The sequence below is a fragment of the Sminthopsis crassicaudata genome, chromosome 3 (assembly GCF_048593235.1).
Source record: "Sminthopsis crassicaudata isolate SCR6 chromosome 3, ASM4859323v1, whole genome shotgun sequence".
Taxonomy (NCBI): Eukaryota; Metazoa; Chordata; class Mammalia; order Dasyuromorphia; family Dasyuridae; genus Sminthopsis; species Sminthopsis crassicaudata.
This window is the reverse complement of record NC_133619.1, coordinates 26253303-26270752: the sequence shown is the minus strand read 5'-3', so window position 1 is coordinate 26270752 and position 17450 is coordinate 26253303. Positions and strand designations below refer to the sequence as shown.

The 17450-nt window shown below is 36.8% G+C and overlaps 1 protein-coding gene across 1 annotated transcript in view; it reads right to left on the bottom strand.

Annotated features, from left to right (window-relative positions):
* LOC141561848 (uncharacterized) overlaps positions 1-17450 on the bottom strand; it is a 327004-nt gene that overhangs the window by 155952 nt on the left and 153602 nt on the right. Inside the window, exons 5-6 of the mRNA XM_074301949.1 lie at positions 16261-16383; positions 6825-6962 (exon numbers count right to left, since the gene is read on the bottom strand). Coding sequence (XP_074158050.1) covers positions 6825-6962; positions 16261-16383 — 261 coding nt within the window. The remainder of the gene's footprint in view (positions 1-6824; positions 6963-16260; positions 16384-17450) is intronic.

Genomic DNA, 17450 nt, shown 5'->3' with positions numbered 1-17450 from the left:
GCTCTCTTAAAGGAGAGATAAATTATGTTTCTGTTTGGCTTTAAAGGGCAGAATTAGGATTAAGTTGGAATCTGGCAAAATCTGGGTTCAAATCCTACCTCTGACACTTATAAATTGTTTGACCCCGGGCAAGTGATTTAGCTAATCTGCCTCAGGTTTTCCTCTTAAAATGAAGAGGTTGGACTTGAAGAGTTCCAAGGTCCTTTTTTGCTCCAAATCTAAATTCAAAAGGTTGAAATCAAATAGGGAGAAAAAAATCCCTAACATTTATCATTGTCCAAAATTGAAATGGGTCCCTATGGGAGGCAGTGGATTTTCCATCACTGGTTATTAAGTTAAGATTGGATAGCAATTTGTACAGATCCTGAAGAGGGGATTCTTTGAAAGACCATCTCACTTTCTTCTTTTTCTAAGACCCAAGAATTCGAAAGGGTTTTTTGTTTTATTGCCTTTTTGCTTGTTTATGGGCCATGAATAATTTCCCTCTTACTGGGTTTAGGGAAAGTAGAAATTAAAGACAAATCTGGTTATCTACTTCATTCAGTTTCTCTCTCACATTACCAAAGAGGAGACCGATAAATTTTCAAAATAATCCACAGAGCTAAGGTTTGAACCAATGTCCCCTAATTTAACATCTGATCATACCATGATCCAGCTAACACACACCAAAATGTAAAGCCTTTATTCAAGGAAATCTTTGTTCATTTTAAGCACTGGAAACCAGTGATGAAAGTGACATGGGTAATTTCCAAGAATGCCCTGCAGTCATTTCACTCTCTGCTCCACTAAGATTGGAGAAATATGTGCTAGTGACCAGGGTGTCTGGATCTAAGTCCTTGGCTCCCTTGATCCTTGTTGAGCTATTAGGTTGGGGGTGGACTGTCAGTGCTGAGTTTACAAAAATCTCTGAATGTTAACTAGATGAACAACCACAGATGTAAAAGGTCACTATCGCAATTAACCTTGGAAAGGGTACCGGCATTAGAAAACTCAGAAAGAGAAAGGAAAGGAAGAAAATGAAATCAATCAATCCAGGTTAAGGGTCACCATGAAATTGATTAATGTGGGTCATTTGGACACAAAATGTTCTTTCTCCTGCAAATGTCACCAGTGGGGCTACCTTGTAATATTTTAGATATTATCTATTTCTTGGCTCGTATTTAATCTCAAAGAGTTGTTGGGAGACAACAACCAAAAACTTCTAGTCATTTTTTTTCCCTATTTCAACTCCAAACCTATCATATCTTCGTTTATTGCCCATCTGAGCACTGAAATATTTTCTTTGTTATCCTCCTAATCACGTCAATCATCATACATTTGTGATGTAGGTTTCTCCCTTCTCCAGTTCCTTCATTAAATTAGAAAATAATGCACTTGATCTGACCTTCATTGATCCAATTCATCCAATTCAATCTTACTCATCACAAGACAGAAATTTGTCAACCTGTCTGAAACATCATTATTATCTTCCTCCCAAATCTTCCAGCCTCCTAAATTTGAAACCTCAGTAGAATCCTCCCTTTACCTCATGCATATGGTCAATCAATTGCTAAATCTTGCCACTCATCCCTTCACCAAATCTATAGCATTGTTCCCTTTCTTTCCACTCTCACATCCACTGCGTTACTTCAGACCTTCATCACTTCTCATTTGAACTATTTCAGTGAGATCCTAAATGGTTTCCCTGCCTCTGTTCTCTTTGCCTCTGACCAGTCCTCCACATTGCTATCCACGTGATTTTTGTTATGTTCAGAACTGGTCCTATCACTCCTAACTTGATCGATTATAGCAGCTCCCTCCTACCTCCATGATTTTATATAACTTCCCCTTCAACTTGCAAACCCTTTACACTTTGTTCCAATCTATCTTTCTAAACTCATTGTAGAGGTTTTATTCTTTTTACTCTTTTACTACTTTTAACACTCCCCATACTCTGCCAAATGGGCAATGTGATGTTTCTCATACATCAGTTTCCATCTCCTATCTGGGCCCCATGTTTCACACTTGAGATACATTCCCTTCTCACCTCTAACTCCTCTTTCACGAAGCAGCTTAAGCACCCCTTTTACAGGATGACTTCCCAAATCAAACCAACATCTAGTGCATGCCTTCCCTGAATACTCTGAATTTATTTTATAATTATGCTCTATTTACCCATATATGTCCCTGTCTCTGAAGATAAAATGAGCTCTATAAAGCTCTGATTGTTTCCTTTTTGGATGTTGTATTCACAGTGTCTAGTCTAGTCCCTGGAAGACGTGAAAGCTAGAGAGCATTTCTGAAGCATTTACTATATTCCAGGCACTATTCAAAAATATAGTAAGTGCTTAATAAATATCGATTGAATGATTTTGTTTTTATATGTCCTATATTTTCCAATTTAGTCTTTTCTCCTTCCCCATCTAGAAAATTTACTTTGTCATAAGAATAAAAGAGGAAAAATCCATTAAAACTAAACAATATATGAATCAAATACAAAGTCCATACTCCTCCATCATTGCATATAAGGCAGGGGAAGCACATGACTATCTCCTTTGAGCCCAAACTTGTTCATCACAATTACTCAGCATTCAATTCAGAATGCATTCTTTTGTCCTTGGTCTCCATAGCCTTCTGTTTTATTCCAATAATTGGGGCACAGTTGGACAGATAGCTGTAGGATCTTAGAATCAGGAAAACTTGACTTCAAATCCTGATTCAGCTATCTATGAGATGTGTAGCCTGGACATGTCACTTAAATGCTAGCTGTCTCAGTTTTCTCTACTGTAAAATGGGGGTAGCAATGATAACACCTAGTTCACAGAGTTATTCCAAGGATCAAATTAGAAAATACACATAAAGAGCTTTACTAAAATTAAAATGTTGTATTCATATTAGCTTCTATTATGTTTCCCCATTCATATTTACTTTACCTTGTATCACTTCATATGACCCATCTCTGTATTCATCATATTTTATTATAATAAACCCAGCAATATTCCATATATTATTCACCATTTCTTTTGCCAATCCTTAATTGATGGGAGTCTACTTTTCTGCGTCTTTGCTTCTACAAAAGGGTTTATTATTAAGCATTTTCATTTATATAGAAGCTTTTCTTTTCTTTTTCTTCTTCTTATTTTTACCATGGACTCCTTTGGTTTATCTGCATAGTGGTGAGACATCTGGGTCAAAAGCTATGGATTTTCTTAGCATAGTTCCAAATTAATAGCCAAAGATCTAGTATCAAGGTATCACAAATGTCTTAGAAAGCACAAGTTTTTGGATCCTTTTGGAAATCTGGTGAAGCCTCTGGACTCCTTTTCAGGAAAAAAAATTATATTTATATAAATATTTTAATATATATATATGTGTGTGTATAAAATTATATATATATAATTTTTATATACACACATACATTGAAAAAAAGTCAATCAATAGTTATCAAAATATATTTTAAAACTTCATCAACTTCAAATTAAGAACCCCTATTATCTAAAGAGCCATTAATGTATTCTGTTTGTCAAACATTAGTGAAAACTTCCAATTTACATTACTGTTGGCTCTGCCGCTTCCTCCCTTTATAGCTGTATTTCAATTGGTTCTGAATGACCTTATTTGGCATGGCAATTGGCTAAGATTGTCATGGACATTTGCAGATCTGCTGACTTATTTTAATACCTACTTATATATTGTTTGCCATGTATGATTACCTACAGACACACACTTTAAAAGCATTTAATACTGAAAGAGGCTAAAAGGAAAATTCTTAATTTTACTTTATGCATGAGTATTTGCAGAAAACATCTGTGGCCTTAACCTATTTTCAGACAAATAAGCAAAGTGTGTACTCTTCAAACTAATCATTGCATTTACTTTAATGAATGTTTGGGTTTTGGATATAGATGGTATTTATTCTTGGAAAATGAAATAAACTTGAGTAATAAACAATATGACTTTGTTGTGTTGACTGTTGAAATCTCATAAATATGCAATTTCTGTATTTTGACCCTGGCAGATGCTATTTTTCCTAGCAGCAAACAAGAGCTTTACTGAACTATACTTTCCAAAGTACAGAGAGACTCCAAGCCAACTTGTAGGTTTTAAAGAATAAGCTTAGTCGAGGTTAAGTTTAATGTAGCTAATAATAAAGAGAGAACAAAATAGAAAGGAGAATTTACATATTTTATTATAATAATAGCTGTAAATTATACATTTCTAAATACATGGTAGTTAGGGTGCTTAACTTGGGAGTTAGATACAACTGAATTTAAATCCTGGTTCTTCTATATACTACTGGAGGGAATGTGAACAAGTCGTTTAAACCATGTGTTTCAAGACAACTCATTATGTTTCACTACTGTCAGTCAGTCAATCAACTAATGAGCATTTATTAGGCATTAATTTGCATATCGTATACTATGGTAGGCCCTATGAATAGTTCCTGTCCTCAGAGAGATTATATAGTATTGTGGGGAGGCAGAGATATTTATAAGTATATACAATGAAAAATGTATATATACATATATATGTGTGTGTGTGTGTATATACACATCTATATGTATGTATGTGTGTATGTATGTATGTATATACAATGAAAAGGCAAAGGCCTTAGAAATAGAGGTGAGTTTTAGTGCTAGAAATTCATGATTCCACTCAACTTCAAGTCATTCTCTCAGGTAAGCAAGGCAGGTAGAGGATCATAGGATGGTTGATATAAAGCTGAAAGGGACATTAGAGACCACTATATCCAACCTTCCTATTTACAAGTAAGGAAAATGAGGTCAAGAGAAGATATTTTACTTGTCAAAGTTCATATAATAAGTATCTGAGGCAGAATTCACATATAAGTCTTCCTTAATCCAGATTCTATCTGCTCCACAATTTAGCTAAAATGTCCCCATTTTATCCATGGAAAAACTGAGACTCTAGTATTTTAGGCATACTTCCCAAAGTCTCATAAACAGTGAATAACAGAGATGGGACTTGCACATGAAAATTCTGATTATAAATCAAGTGTTCTTCTGCCTATACTGTGATCAGCTCCTGATATATTGATGGACTTCACAACGTGATGGGTAAAGCTTTAAAACATTGTATGATTTACATGGAAAGGAAGCCATAAAAGTAATCACTTTTGAAGGAGAACCCCCACCTCCCCAACAAATACTACAATACCAGATGTAGAATTATTACATAGTTTCACTTTTGATATCAGAAAATTTCTGAAATCATTGAAAAGGCAAAACTCCCTCATATTAAATAAACATTTCATCCAATTGCTAAAAGCACAAATCTTCCACTTAAGAGAAGTGGTTTTCCACTGTAATTTAGTTGTTTCCAAATTTACTAAATAGTACTCATGATATTTTTAAAAAAGCATTCAAAATAAAATTTCTTTCCAATTCAATTAATATTAGATATAGAAATGTCACGTAGTGCTTTTGAATTTTGTGTGGAGGTGGTAGTAAGGGTTGGGGGCCGTTGGGTGGCACTGTTGATGGAGTGCCATGTCTAGAGTCAAGAAGACTCATCTTTCTGAGTTCAAATCTAGCATCAGACAGTTGTGTGACTCTGGGCTAGTCGCTTCACCCTGTTTTCTTCAGTTTCCTCATCTTTAATGAGCTGGAGAAGGAAAGGGCAAGCCACATTGTTGTCTTAACCAAGAAAACCCTACATGAGGTCACAAAGAGTTGAACATGACTGAAGTGACTGAACAGTAGTGCAGTAGTCATGGCAGGTGGGAATAGAAGGAAGGACAACATGGTATTAAGTCAACAGAATGACATCTGAGGATACTGTGAGCAAGGATTGCTTCTAGAAATATGGGCATTCTTTCTGGGGCTGAGACTAATCTGGTTCGTCAACTTCATCATTTCCCACATACAGTAGAAATCTGTTCCTCTCTGCAGCATGGGATTGCATATTTCATTGCTGAACCATGTTTATGGTAGGATTTCCTTTCCTCGTGTCAGCTGTCAATTGAATTGTCTCAAATTGTATAATTTCTGATTAAGACTTGAGGAACTTTCCTTTTGCAAGCAACACTGACATACAGAGGGAAGGAAGAGTTAAGGAGAGTACTTCTATAAAAGTCCTTTTTAGGGCACAGCTGTCCTTCAGAGCAAAGCTGAAAATCATCAGCAGGCATTAACAATCTGAAACCCTATTATCCGATGGAGTTATTGGATATAGGAGAGCTGGAATGAACTATAGAGAATATCTATAACAGCCCAAACATTTTACCATTATGGCGATTGAGGCTCCGTAAGATAGTATCAATTGCTCAAGGTCATCGAAGTAGTTAACAATGAAACTAAGACTTGAACCCAGTTCTCTCAATTTATTTGGTGTTTGACTCCTGCATGACTGATTTATTTGTTCAAACTTTTGGAAATTTTTGATTCTACTTGACTAGGATAATATATGTGTTCATCTATCTTATTTTTAAAAATCCCTTCGGGGCAGCTAGGTGGCACAGTGGATAGAGCACTAGCCCTGACTTCAGGAGAACCTGAGTTCAAATCTGTTCTCAGATACTTACACTTCCCAACTGTGTGACCCTGAACAAGTTAACTCCAATTGTCTCAGCCAAAAAAAAAAAAAAAAAAATCCCTTCAAAAAAAAAAAGGCAATTTAATTTATCAATTAATTGGTTAATTAAGTTGATTATCCTCCTTCTGGCCAAGTTGACTTTCAATCAGTAACCAGAGGTTTTTAATTCAATTTACTCACCTTTGCAGCTAGAATGATACAAAGTATAGTAAAGTTGTCTGTAGTAAATGATGAAAAGGACAAATGAATTCAGGGTAACTTCAAAATAAAGATGATGTTAGTCAGATTACCTTTGCATGTTTTGCCATCCACATCAAGACGGTGTCCATGGTTACAAGAACAACGGGGCCCACCAGTTGAGTGTTCACAGTGATGAGAGCAACCCCCATTGTTCTGTTCACAGCTATTGACAATTTCCATTTCAATCCCTTAGAGGAAACAAAGAAAAGAGTGTTATTAGCATAACAAGAGAGTAACCTGAGTAGATCCAGCACTGGGTGCCCATTCCCTGCTGGGTGAAAATTTTGGTGGGGAAAAAGCACCATAACAGTACCCAGAAAAGTAGAAATATAAGACCTCTTTTGCATTAAGGTCATCTTCAATGGGATGATCAGAAATATTGGAAGCTCTTCAAACTCATTCATGTGGATCAAGGGCTAACGAAAATTTCATAATATTAAGAAAATAAGCAAATGAGGCAGTTATTATATCATTAGTTCTCTATCAAAATGTAGTAGGATTAAAATTATTAACATTTAAAGTGTTTTGGATTCCTCAATTCTAGCTTTTATTATCACCATAATGATGATGATAATTATTGTTATTAATTTTTTAGTTAGTTCTGCATGACCCTAAAAAAGTTTTTGCATTTGGACAAAGTTGATAAGACAGCCTGTTTCCCATTTGCATAATGACACATATTTCTCTGTGACTCCATTTTCAATGGTTACTTCATGGATAACATTTGAATCACAGAATATCAGAATTGAAAAAGACCCTAAGTATCCAACCACTATCCAAACATGAATCTGTTCCATAACACAACCACTGATTGAGTGGCCATGTAGCCTTTGCAGAAATACCTCCACTGAATGGGGAACCTGCCATTTCCAGAGGCAGCCCAGCCCAAAAAGGAAACTGTTGGGGAAGGTTTGGATATGAAATTTATCTTTACATTAGGATGTGTTTTTCCTATCTTCTACTGTTTTTAGCTCTTCCTCAAAGACCAAGTCTATCCCCCCTTACCCAAAAGCACCACCTTTCAAACATTTAGTCGATATCATGTCCACCTTACTTTAACCCCATCCCAAGTCTTTCTTGTACATACTAAACAGTCCCATTTCCTCACTCTTCTTCAGATGCCAGGAATTCAAAGCTCTTATGGAGTTACATTACATAATGAGTAGAGGACTAGAACATGGAGGCACAAGGACTTAAGATTGAATATTTTCAGACACTTATTGTTTGTATGATGCTGAATGAATCATTTAACCTCTGTCTCAGTTTCCTCATCTGTAAAATGGGAATAATAATAGGACCCAATTTCTCAAGAATAATGTGAAGATGAGAAATTTGTAAAGTACTATAATTGTTTTCCTTCCTTGCTTCTTTTCTTCCTTCATTCCTTCTATCTTTATCCCTTCCCTCTTCCTTCCTTCTTTCATTCCTTTCTTTCTTTCATTCTTATCCCTTTTACTCCTTCCTTCCTTTCTTCCTAACTTCCCTCCTTTCTTCCTTCCTTCATTCCTTCCTTCTACCCTTCCTTCCTTTTTCCCTTCTTCTTTCTTTCTTTCCCTCCCTCTTTCCCTCCTTCCTTCTTCTTTGCATCTTTCTTTCTTTCTTTTCTTTTTCTTTCTTTCTTCCTTCCTTTCTCTTTTTTCTTTCTTTCCCTTCTTTTTCCCCTCTTCCTCCTCTTTCTCCTCCTCCTTCTTCTTCTTCATTATTTAGAACCTGATTATACTTTCATTTATGTTTTCCAACTTTAAAATGTTCTCCTTAAACGTGGTTCCCCAGAACTAAACAACATACTTTTGGTCCAGGGTGACAAGATCAGATGCCAGAAGGACAATCACCAACTCATCCTCACAAGTTATTTCTTAAGACTTTCTGCTGCCAAACAATTCAGTAACTTGCTGCTAACTAAGAGATGAGTCTCTCAGAATTTAACAAGGCAGTTTTTTGGATGTTAACGTACAGATTATCTTAGATCTTAGGGATCTAAGGACCTTAGAAAAATCCTGTAGTTAATTCACTCTCCCCACTCACCCCCAACATATATTACAAATGAACAAATTGAAGTCCAGAAAGTTGTCCTATATCAAACAAAAAGTAAATGGCAAAGATGTAATTTAACTTGAGGTATTTTTGAATCCAAATCAGGTCCTCTTTCCAGATATCTGTACACTCTTGTGGGAAAATAATCTATTAAGTGACAAGGTTATCAGTATTGTGATTATAAATAAAGAATGCAGAAATATTAATCAGTAATTAAACTTCTCACCCTGCAGTCATTCTTTCTTTGAGTTTGTGGCACTTTCTCCAAGCTGTTTTTAATTCGTAAAGTTCCCAGTCCTTTTATTCTATGACTTCTAAGCCATCTAGAAAAGATATGTATGCTTGTGTGTGTATGTGTGTTGCATGCACACACATGAGTGTTGGGAGAAAGAAATGATAAAAATGTTAAGAAGATACAGAATAGATGAAAAAATAGGGTTTGTGAAAGGAAAGAGGGAGAGACAAACAGGGAGAAAGGAAAGGGAGGGAGGGAAGGAGAGAGAGACAGAGACAGAGACAGAGAGACAGAAACAGAGGAACAGATAGAGAGACAGAGAGAGACAGAGAAACAGAGAGACAGAGACAAAGAGAGGAGACAGAAGAGACAGAAAGACAGGAAAATAAAGACAGAGAGAGACACACACACACAGAAAAAGAAAGAGACAGAGAGATACATACATAGACAGATGGAGAGAGACAGAGTGAGATAGAGACAGAGAGAAACACAGACATAGACAGATACAGAGAGATAGAAAAATATGGAGAAAGAGAGAAAGAGACACAGAGAAAAATGAAATAGGAAATGTAAAAAAGAGAAGAATGAGAAAAAGGATGAGAGAGAACAGATAAGAAACATACAATATATGAGAGAGTCTGAGAAAAAAGATGAAAGGAAGGAAATGGAAAAGGAGATAAGACTTTGAGAGAGACAAAGTGCATGAGAAATATGAAATACAGGAGAGGGTGGGAGGTTAGGAAGGAGAAGAGGGAGAGAGAGAGAGAAGAACAAGGAAGAGAAAGAAGAGATGAGACTGATAGAAAAATTGTGTGTGTGACTACCTACAGAGGCTATGTCTTGACCAACAGTCTAAGCCAATCTATAGCAGAATGTTATGCTTTATAATAAGATTTTACTGTACTTGATAAATTCTCAACTTAGCTTTTGAAACTCAGGGAGGAAAAGTCTATCAGTCTGAAAACATTAATCCTAGAAACCTGCAGCACGCTCAGCTCATGATGCAGCAGATGCCAGTGGGCCTCAGAGAAGTGCCAGGGTGATACAGGCATTTTCGATTTCTATGCCAGCTTTTTAATTTGCCTACATCTCCAAACACAAAGTCTGGAAAATAAGTTCTGAATCTCCAAGAACAAAAGCAAACCATTTTCTTTGTTGAGTTTTAAACTTACATGAAAAAATTAAAATATGGTTTCTCATATTTTAAATAACTATCTGATGGTAAAAACTGTCATCTAGTGGAAAGAAGAGAGAGGAATCAAGAAGTATAGGTTAGATGGCGCCTTAACACTATTGATTGGTGTGTAACCTGGGGCTATGTCACTTGACTTAATCTTACTGTGATTGGATTTTCCCATCTGTAAACTATGGCAGTAGAGAGGATTCAGAGGGAAGGTATTTCAAGGTCCTCTGAGAAAAATTATGTAAATAGAAGAAATTGTTCTCTGAGGAAAGAAATAAAACAGCGTGTTTGTGTGCAGAATAAGGAAAAAAAAAGTCCTCATCCAGTGTTCTTTTTTATGAATGAAGGATCATTCATTGTTAAACACCTCCATGAACTGGAAAAAAAAATATTCACTTATTGCACGGGATCCAAAACAACTTAAAATATTAATGTTTCACTGAGAACAAACTGTGTATCACTTTCGGAAAACATCCAGGTCTGGGGGAGGGACTATAGAGAAGACTAAGTCAATTATTCACATAAGAAAAAGAATTATAAAAATACATTACACATAAAATGGATTCAACTCTAGGGGAAAGTGCTTTCCCAAGTAAATTCCATAGAAATCCTGCACCTAGTAACTCATTAGCAATAACTGCCTACTTCTTCATAATAATAGGTCATGCTTTACTCCCTGAGAGTGTACCAGTCAGACTGCAAGAGACTTTATTTCTCATATTTGTGAAAAGCACCCATCCCCTAAGCCTCTGGCTATATTAAAAAAAAAAAAAAAAAAAACCCAAACATTAATAAGTAAGAAAAATCAGCTCACATTCTCCCAGTGCCTGAGAGGATTCCCCGGGGGCATTCAGAGAAAGATGAACTTCAGAAGAAGTAGAATCCTAATTAGCTCTTAATTCTCCTCTCCTATCTAATTTATCTAGGCCTACTCTGTAAGAGACTAATGTCATCACATAGCAAAACTGGGCTAGTTTTAAGAGTCAGGTCCATATTGCCAGGACTCAAAGCTACACTGACAAATCACCCCTTAATAAAGCAGCTACAGATTTCTATTGTAGAGGAGAGATTTATTCCGCTAGGTGTTGCTGTAGATGGCTCCAGAGATTTCTCCCAAAGCTGTGATTTGGAGGATACAGAATTTTAACATTATTCAAGGATGAATAAGAATGTGGAGCTCTGACTTGGGTACTATCACACACACACACACACACACACACACACACACACACGTGTCCAAATAAGATAAACTGAAGTGAATATATATTTACAAGTGGTTATTTACTCAATGCTTCAAAACTTTAAATGGTGATTTCGATTTGCTATGTCCTTCATATGATAAATCAGCAGACAATTGTTAGGTGCTTACTAAGACATTGTGCTAGTCTCTGAAGGTATACATAAGAAAATAAAGCTGTCTTTCCCCTCAAGTTTACATTCTAGAAGGGAAAGGGGGATGGATAAGTGGGAAGTATGATATTTTTGGAATGAAGACATGGAACCTAGGTCAATATGACCAAACACAGAACTCTTCCTCTTTCCCTCAATCCTTCTTCTCCTAATTTCCCTTATCATCATTAAGGATATCATCATCTTGGTCACCCAAATTTATAACCTAAGTATCATCTGCTTCTCTCTCACTCTCACTTGTATGTGTCTGTCTCCCTTTTTCTCTGTTTCTATCTCTGTCTCTTTGTGTCTCTCTTTCTCTCTTTGTGCCTCTCTCTCTCTCTCTCTCTCTCTCTCTCTCTCTCTCTCTCTCTCTCTCTCTCTCTCTCTCTCTCTCTCTCTCTCTCTCTTTCTCTCTCTCTTTCTGCCACTATCTGTCTCTCCTTTATGTCTCTCTGTTTCATTTTCTCTGTCTCTCTGTCTGTCTGTCTCTCCTGGCTCTTTCTCTCTCTGCCTCTTTTCTCACCTTTTATCTTTTTCTCACACTTTCCATCTGAAACAAACACCACGCACACACACACACACACACACACACACACACACACACACACACACCCCTTTTCTTCTCTATATAATCAGTTCCCAAATCTTACCATTTTTGTCTCCATAACATCTCTAGTATGTTCCCCTTTCTCTCCTTCTGGGCCCACTACCACCCTGAGGAGACCCTCATCATCTCCCCTCTGGGTTATTGCAATAACCTTCTCCCGAGTTTCCTGCCTCAAGCCTTTCCCCATGCTAGTCCATTCTCACTCAGCTGTCATATTATCTTCCCCAAGCACAAGTCTAACCACGTCAACATGTCATCCCTCTTTTCAATCAGCTCCAGTGGCTCCCTATTTTCTAGTGTCCAGCACCTATTGATTAGTTCCACTTTATCCTGTGTATATCTTATTTGCATTGGGCTGTGCACTCCTTGAGAGTAGAGGGTATCTTTTTCCTTTCTTTGTATTCCAAGCATTTAGTGGAACGCATTGCACATAGTAGGTGCTTAATGATGCTATATGCCTGATTTGGGTTAAAATTCTCCCGCTGAAATTCCCTACATGGCCTTTGTGCAGATCATCTAGTGTGGAGTGGGTTGGAGTTAGGGAATAATAAGGCAATTAGCAGCTGGAATCAGGAAGAAGTTTCACTGAGAAGGTGAAATGAGCTGAGTTTTAAAGAGAGAGAAGAATTTTAAGAACTAGAGGTAAGGAGGGGGCACATTCCATGCATGGGAGACATCTGTTGAAAAGAGAGAAAGAAAATAGTATGTTTTAGGTGAAGAAAAGCAAGATGGAAAATTCAGCACAGAATATAATAAAGGTGAGCAGGTAAGTTGTAGCTGGCTGTGAAAGGCTTTAAAAACCAGAGGAGTTTGTATTTGATCTTAGAGAGAGAAAATCTTGGGAATTTACCGAGTAGGGAAGTGATGTGGCCAGGTATGTGATTAAAGGAAATCCCATTGGCAGCTGTGTGGAGAATGGATTGGAATAGAGAGAGACTGGAGGTAACATCTATAAAATGAGTTGGAGAAGGAAATGGCAAACCACTCCAGTATCTCTGCCAGGAAAATCTCAGATGGGGTCACAGTCAGACACAATGCTAAATTTTGCAAAATAGTTTGTATACATTTGTATGTGAGCATGTTAATGAAGGACATGCTCGGTCCACTTCTTCATAATTTGAGGAAATTCTACTAAGAAACTTCAGATTAATTATTACGCTCCAACTGTTTGCAAACTAGAACCCTCAGCAATTATGTAGGAAAGGACCTGAAATCTCTATGAGGTGATGATCTCTTGAAGGAGCTAAGGAAGCATGCTTTAAAGGAGACTTGGAATAGCATGGAATGGGATGAAAAGGTGGCTCATGCTGTTGCTTTCTGGTATTTGGAGGGTCAGCAGGTCAAAGGGAATTATGCTTGATTGATAATTCTACAGGGGTAAGATCCAGGATGTTGGGATAGGTGAATGTCCCAAAGAGATCTGTAGAACCCTTCAGGTTTCATATGAATTGTAGAGGATCTAGATTCATAGGGCTTGTGTTAAGATCCCACTTTGGATGCATACCATCTGTATGATCATGAGCAAATAACTGAATGATGATATAAGGAATAGCAAACTGGCCTTGGATTCAAGAAGATCCTCAGAAACAAACAGTCTACGTGACTGAATATATTCTTGACTTCTCAGTGTCAGCCAACAACTCTCCAAGACTATCAGTACAAGGTGCTAAGTTCCTTAGAGTAATAGGATCCAGTCCCTATCCCCATGGTCAACAGAATAAAACACTAGTTATTTTAAGTTCCAAATCAATCAAAACTCTGTTTTATTTATTTTTAAGTTCAAAATTAACTTTTTTTTTTTCAAATGGAGCAATGGAAAGCAGAGAAGAGGGTAAGTTAAGTCTGAATATCAAATACAGAGCAAAAGAAAGAAAACCCGAATGCACAATTTACCCCTGTATATGGCAAGAGCATAAGATTTGGAGTTGGGAGATCTGGATTAATGCCTAATACTTACATGACTTTAGTCTATTAACTTGCTCTCTCTGGGGCTCAGCTTCCTTGTGAAGGTATTGGTCTAAATGGCTTCTTAAAGGCTCTTTTCCTTCTAAATTTGACATATGGATCCATTTACATGTTCTAAGCTCCCATCAAGCTAAAGAAAATTTACAGCAGTTTAATGAGGGAAATGAATTATTGAAGTGCAGCGGAAAAAGGCATCTGTCCTGAGTTCTCCTTTTTACTTATCTAAGCCCTGTAAGTGGCAAAGAACTCTGGCTGCATGTATAGTCATTGATCCAAAGACTTGGATGATAGGCTTCCTAACATTAATATGAGGAGGCATGAGAGACACAGATATGAATATAAGATGCTCCCTGCCCTAAGGACCTTGCAGTTTAATCAGGTATCATGATTATGACATAGAGTTTTGAGAAGCAGCATACTGTCACGTTTAGAAAGGTGACCTTGGAACCAGGAAGATCTGTCTTCCAACACTGCCTTTCACATATATTAGCTATGTGACCCCAGACAGATTCCCCAACCTCCCAACTATATAAGAAACTAACAGCTTCCTTCATCAATGAAATCCCAAAGTAGGGGGAAAAATAGTACATTGTCTTACAAAGTCCTTTTATCACAACAGTGTAAAGTAGTTAACTCAAGGGTTATTATTTCCATTTTACTAATAAAGAAACTAAAGATCAGAGAGTTTTTGAGATTTTCCAGTCACACAACTTAATGAAGATGGTTCCATATATGTTAGTTTTGAGTTGCCAATGGATCATCCATGTGAACAAACATAAAGGAGGCAGTTGGGTCTGGAGTTCAAGGTTAAGAGAAAGTTGGAGAAATAAGTTGTGAACTATATGAAAGCAAGAGTTAAAGGACTGTAAGTGGATGATATTGCCCATAAAGAAAACTTTGGTGGGCATCTATATCAGTGGTGAGGTAGATAGGAAGACAGATTATTTTACCAAAAAAACAAATAATAAAACAGATGGACTTCCTGACCCAATTCCTTCTCATTCTTTATCCAATATGATCTTGAGGGATTAATAGATAGTTTTTGCCAATCATTGCCTTGTAAAAATTGTTCCTCCATTATTGATATTTCTCCTTTCTTGAGCTCCCATGAGAAATTGATTAATGATGGATCAGCACTGAGGATAGTGTAGAGAGAAAATAGCAAAGGACTCTGAGTTAAGAACACTTGGGTTCCTACATACCTCCAACATTTACTCAGATATCAGTTTTCTCATCTAGAAAATGGGTATCATCATCCTTGCATTGCCTACATCAATCAAATAGCAAGCATTTATTAAGTCCTTAATAGATGTTCAAGCACTGTAGCAGGTGCTTGACATATATTAAAAATAAAACAGTTCCATCCTCAAGGAGCTTATATTTTTACCCAGCATTGTTGTGGAGTAAAGTATATTTTGAGCTGTAAAATACCTTTTAAGAGCAAACTATTATTATGATTAATAGCAATAATAACAGTCATAGTGCTGGATGAATGATCACTGATGGCAAAATAAAATGAAGGAATTACAAAGTGGTAGCAGAGGAAAAGGATCACAGGAAGGAAAATGAAGGAATTACAGAGTGGTAGCAGAGGAAAGAATCCCAGAAAGGAAATATATGATCAAAAGAATGGGTTATTCATACTGCAAGGGGGAGATAAACCATTGGAGATACTGTGGGCTCTATTAGTGATCTTAAAATGTCAAGAAGAAGCAAAGAAGACTTCTAGCACAATGAGATGAAATTATGGGAGGCCATGGATAAAGGTCAGGAAAGATGCACAAACAATGGGGCATTGCAATTTGCTTCCTTAAGGGGAGTACTAATGGTGATGAAGTCAAAGATTTATTTGTAGAGGAAGGATTTCAGTTCATACTAAAATGAGAGAAGGGATCTAGGTCACCCTTAAGGTCCCTTTCTAGTATAAGATTCTAAGCAGGTGCTTTTTGGACAAGTTGCCTAAAGCCTAGGATTTAATCACAATTTTGTTTTTTGAGAAAACATCTCACAATATCAGCACATAGTCCAGTACATAGTCCAGTCTGAAGATGTCCTGAGATCCTCACTTACGGTAGCACTGCCTTCCATCTGCACCAAGTTCAAAGCCAGGGTTACAGGTACAGGTAAAAGATCCCATGGAATTCACGCAGTTGTGGGCACAATGAGCACTGCCTTCTGCACACTCATCAATGTCTGCAAAAACAAACACCCTTTGGCTTAGTGACTTATTATCATCAACATGGGGCAAATCATAATATTAGCAGTAAATTAAAATATTTTTCCCAGTACCCAGAGTCTTTGAGATTAAGCAGTTAACTCCAACTGAAGGAGTGCTTTTTCCTCTCACTCATGTTTGCTATGAAGCACATCATGCAAACTATAATCCTTGTGTTGCCAAAGAGGCAATGGGGTCAGTTTCCTTTTAATCAATCCCTACAAGACAACTACAAAAAGTGAATATCCCCTATACAGTCTTCCAAATTCCCATATTCAAAAAAAAAAAAAAAATCAAATCACTAACACAGTCCTGTCGTATATGATATCACTCCTTAGATTTCTTTGTGGCCCTCCACTCAAGATTTAGCATATCAATGCTGGACTTAGAGTGGATACCAAATCAGCTTGAGCCATATTGTAGTTGAGAACTCCTGAACTAAGATCATCATCATCCTTCTCATTGTTATTATTAACAAAATTAATAAATATAGATAATTAATAACTAATTATTATTAGTCCTGAACTAACACTAATAATAACAATGAGGAGGATGATGATAATGATGATGAAGATAAGGATGAATAGCTTGCATTTATATGGCACCTACTATCAAAGACTGAGTTTGAAGCTATATCTTCCTTATCCAAGCTTAGCTTCTCTATCTATTACTCTATCCATTAGAGATAATTCTTCTTATTACCTATCTCTAATAATTATTAGAGATAATGGCATGATGGAGAGAGGACTTGAGTGGGTGGACCTTGAGTGAGGAAGACTCGAGTTTATATTCTAACATAGATAATTCTTTCCTGGGGCAGCTAGGTGGCGCAGTGGATAGAGGACCAGCTCTGAATTTGAACCCGAGTTCAAATCTGATCTCTGACACTTAACACTTCCTAGCTGTGTGACCCTGGGCAAGTCACTTAACCCCAGCCTCAGGAAAAAAAAAAAAAAAAAATTCTTTCCTGTGTGACCCTAGCAATTCACTTAAATTTATTTTGCCTTAGTTTTCTTTCTTTTTTTAAAGCTTTTTTTTTTTTTTT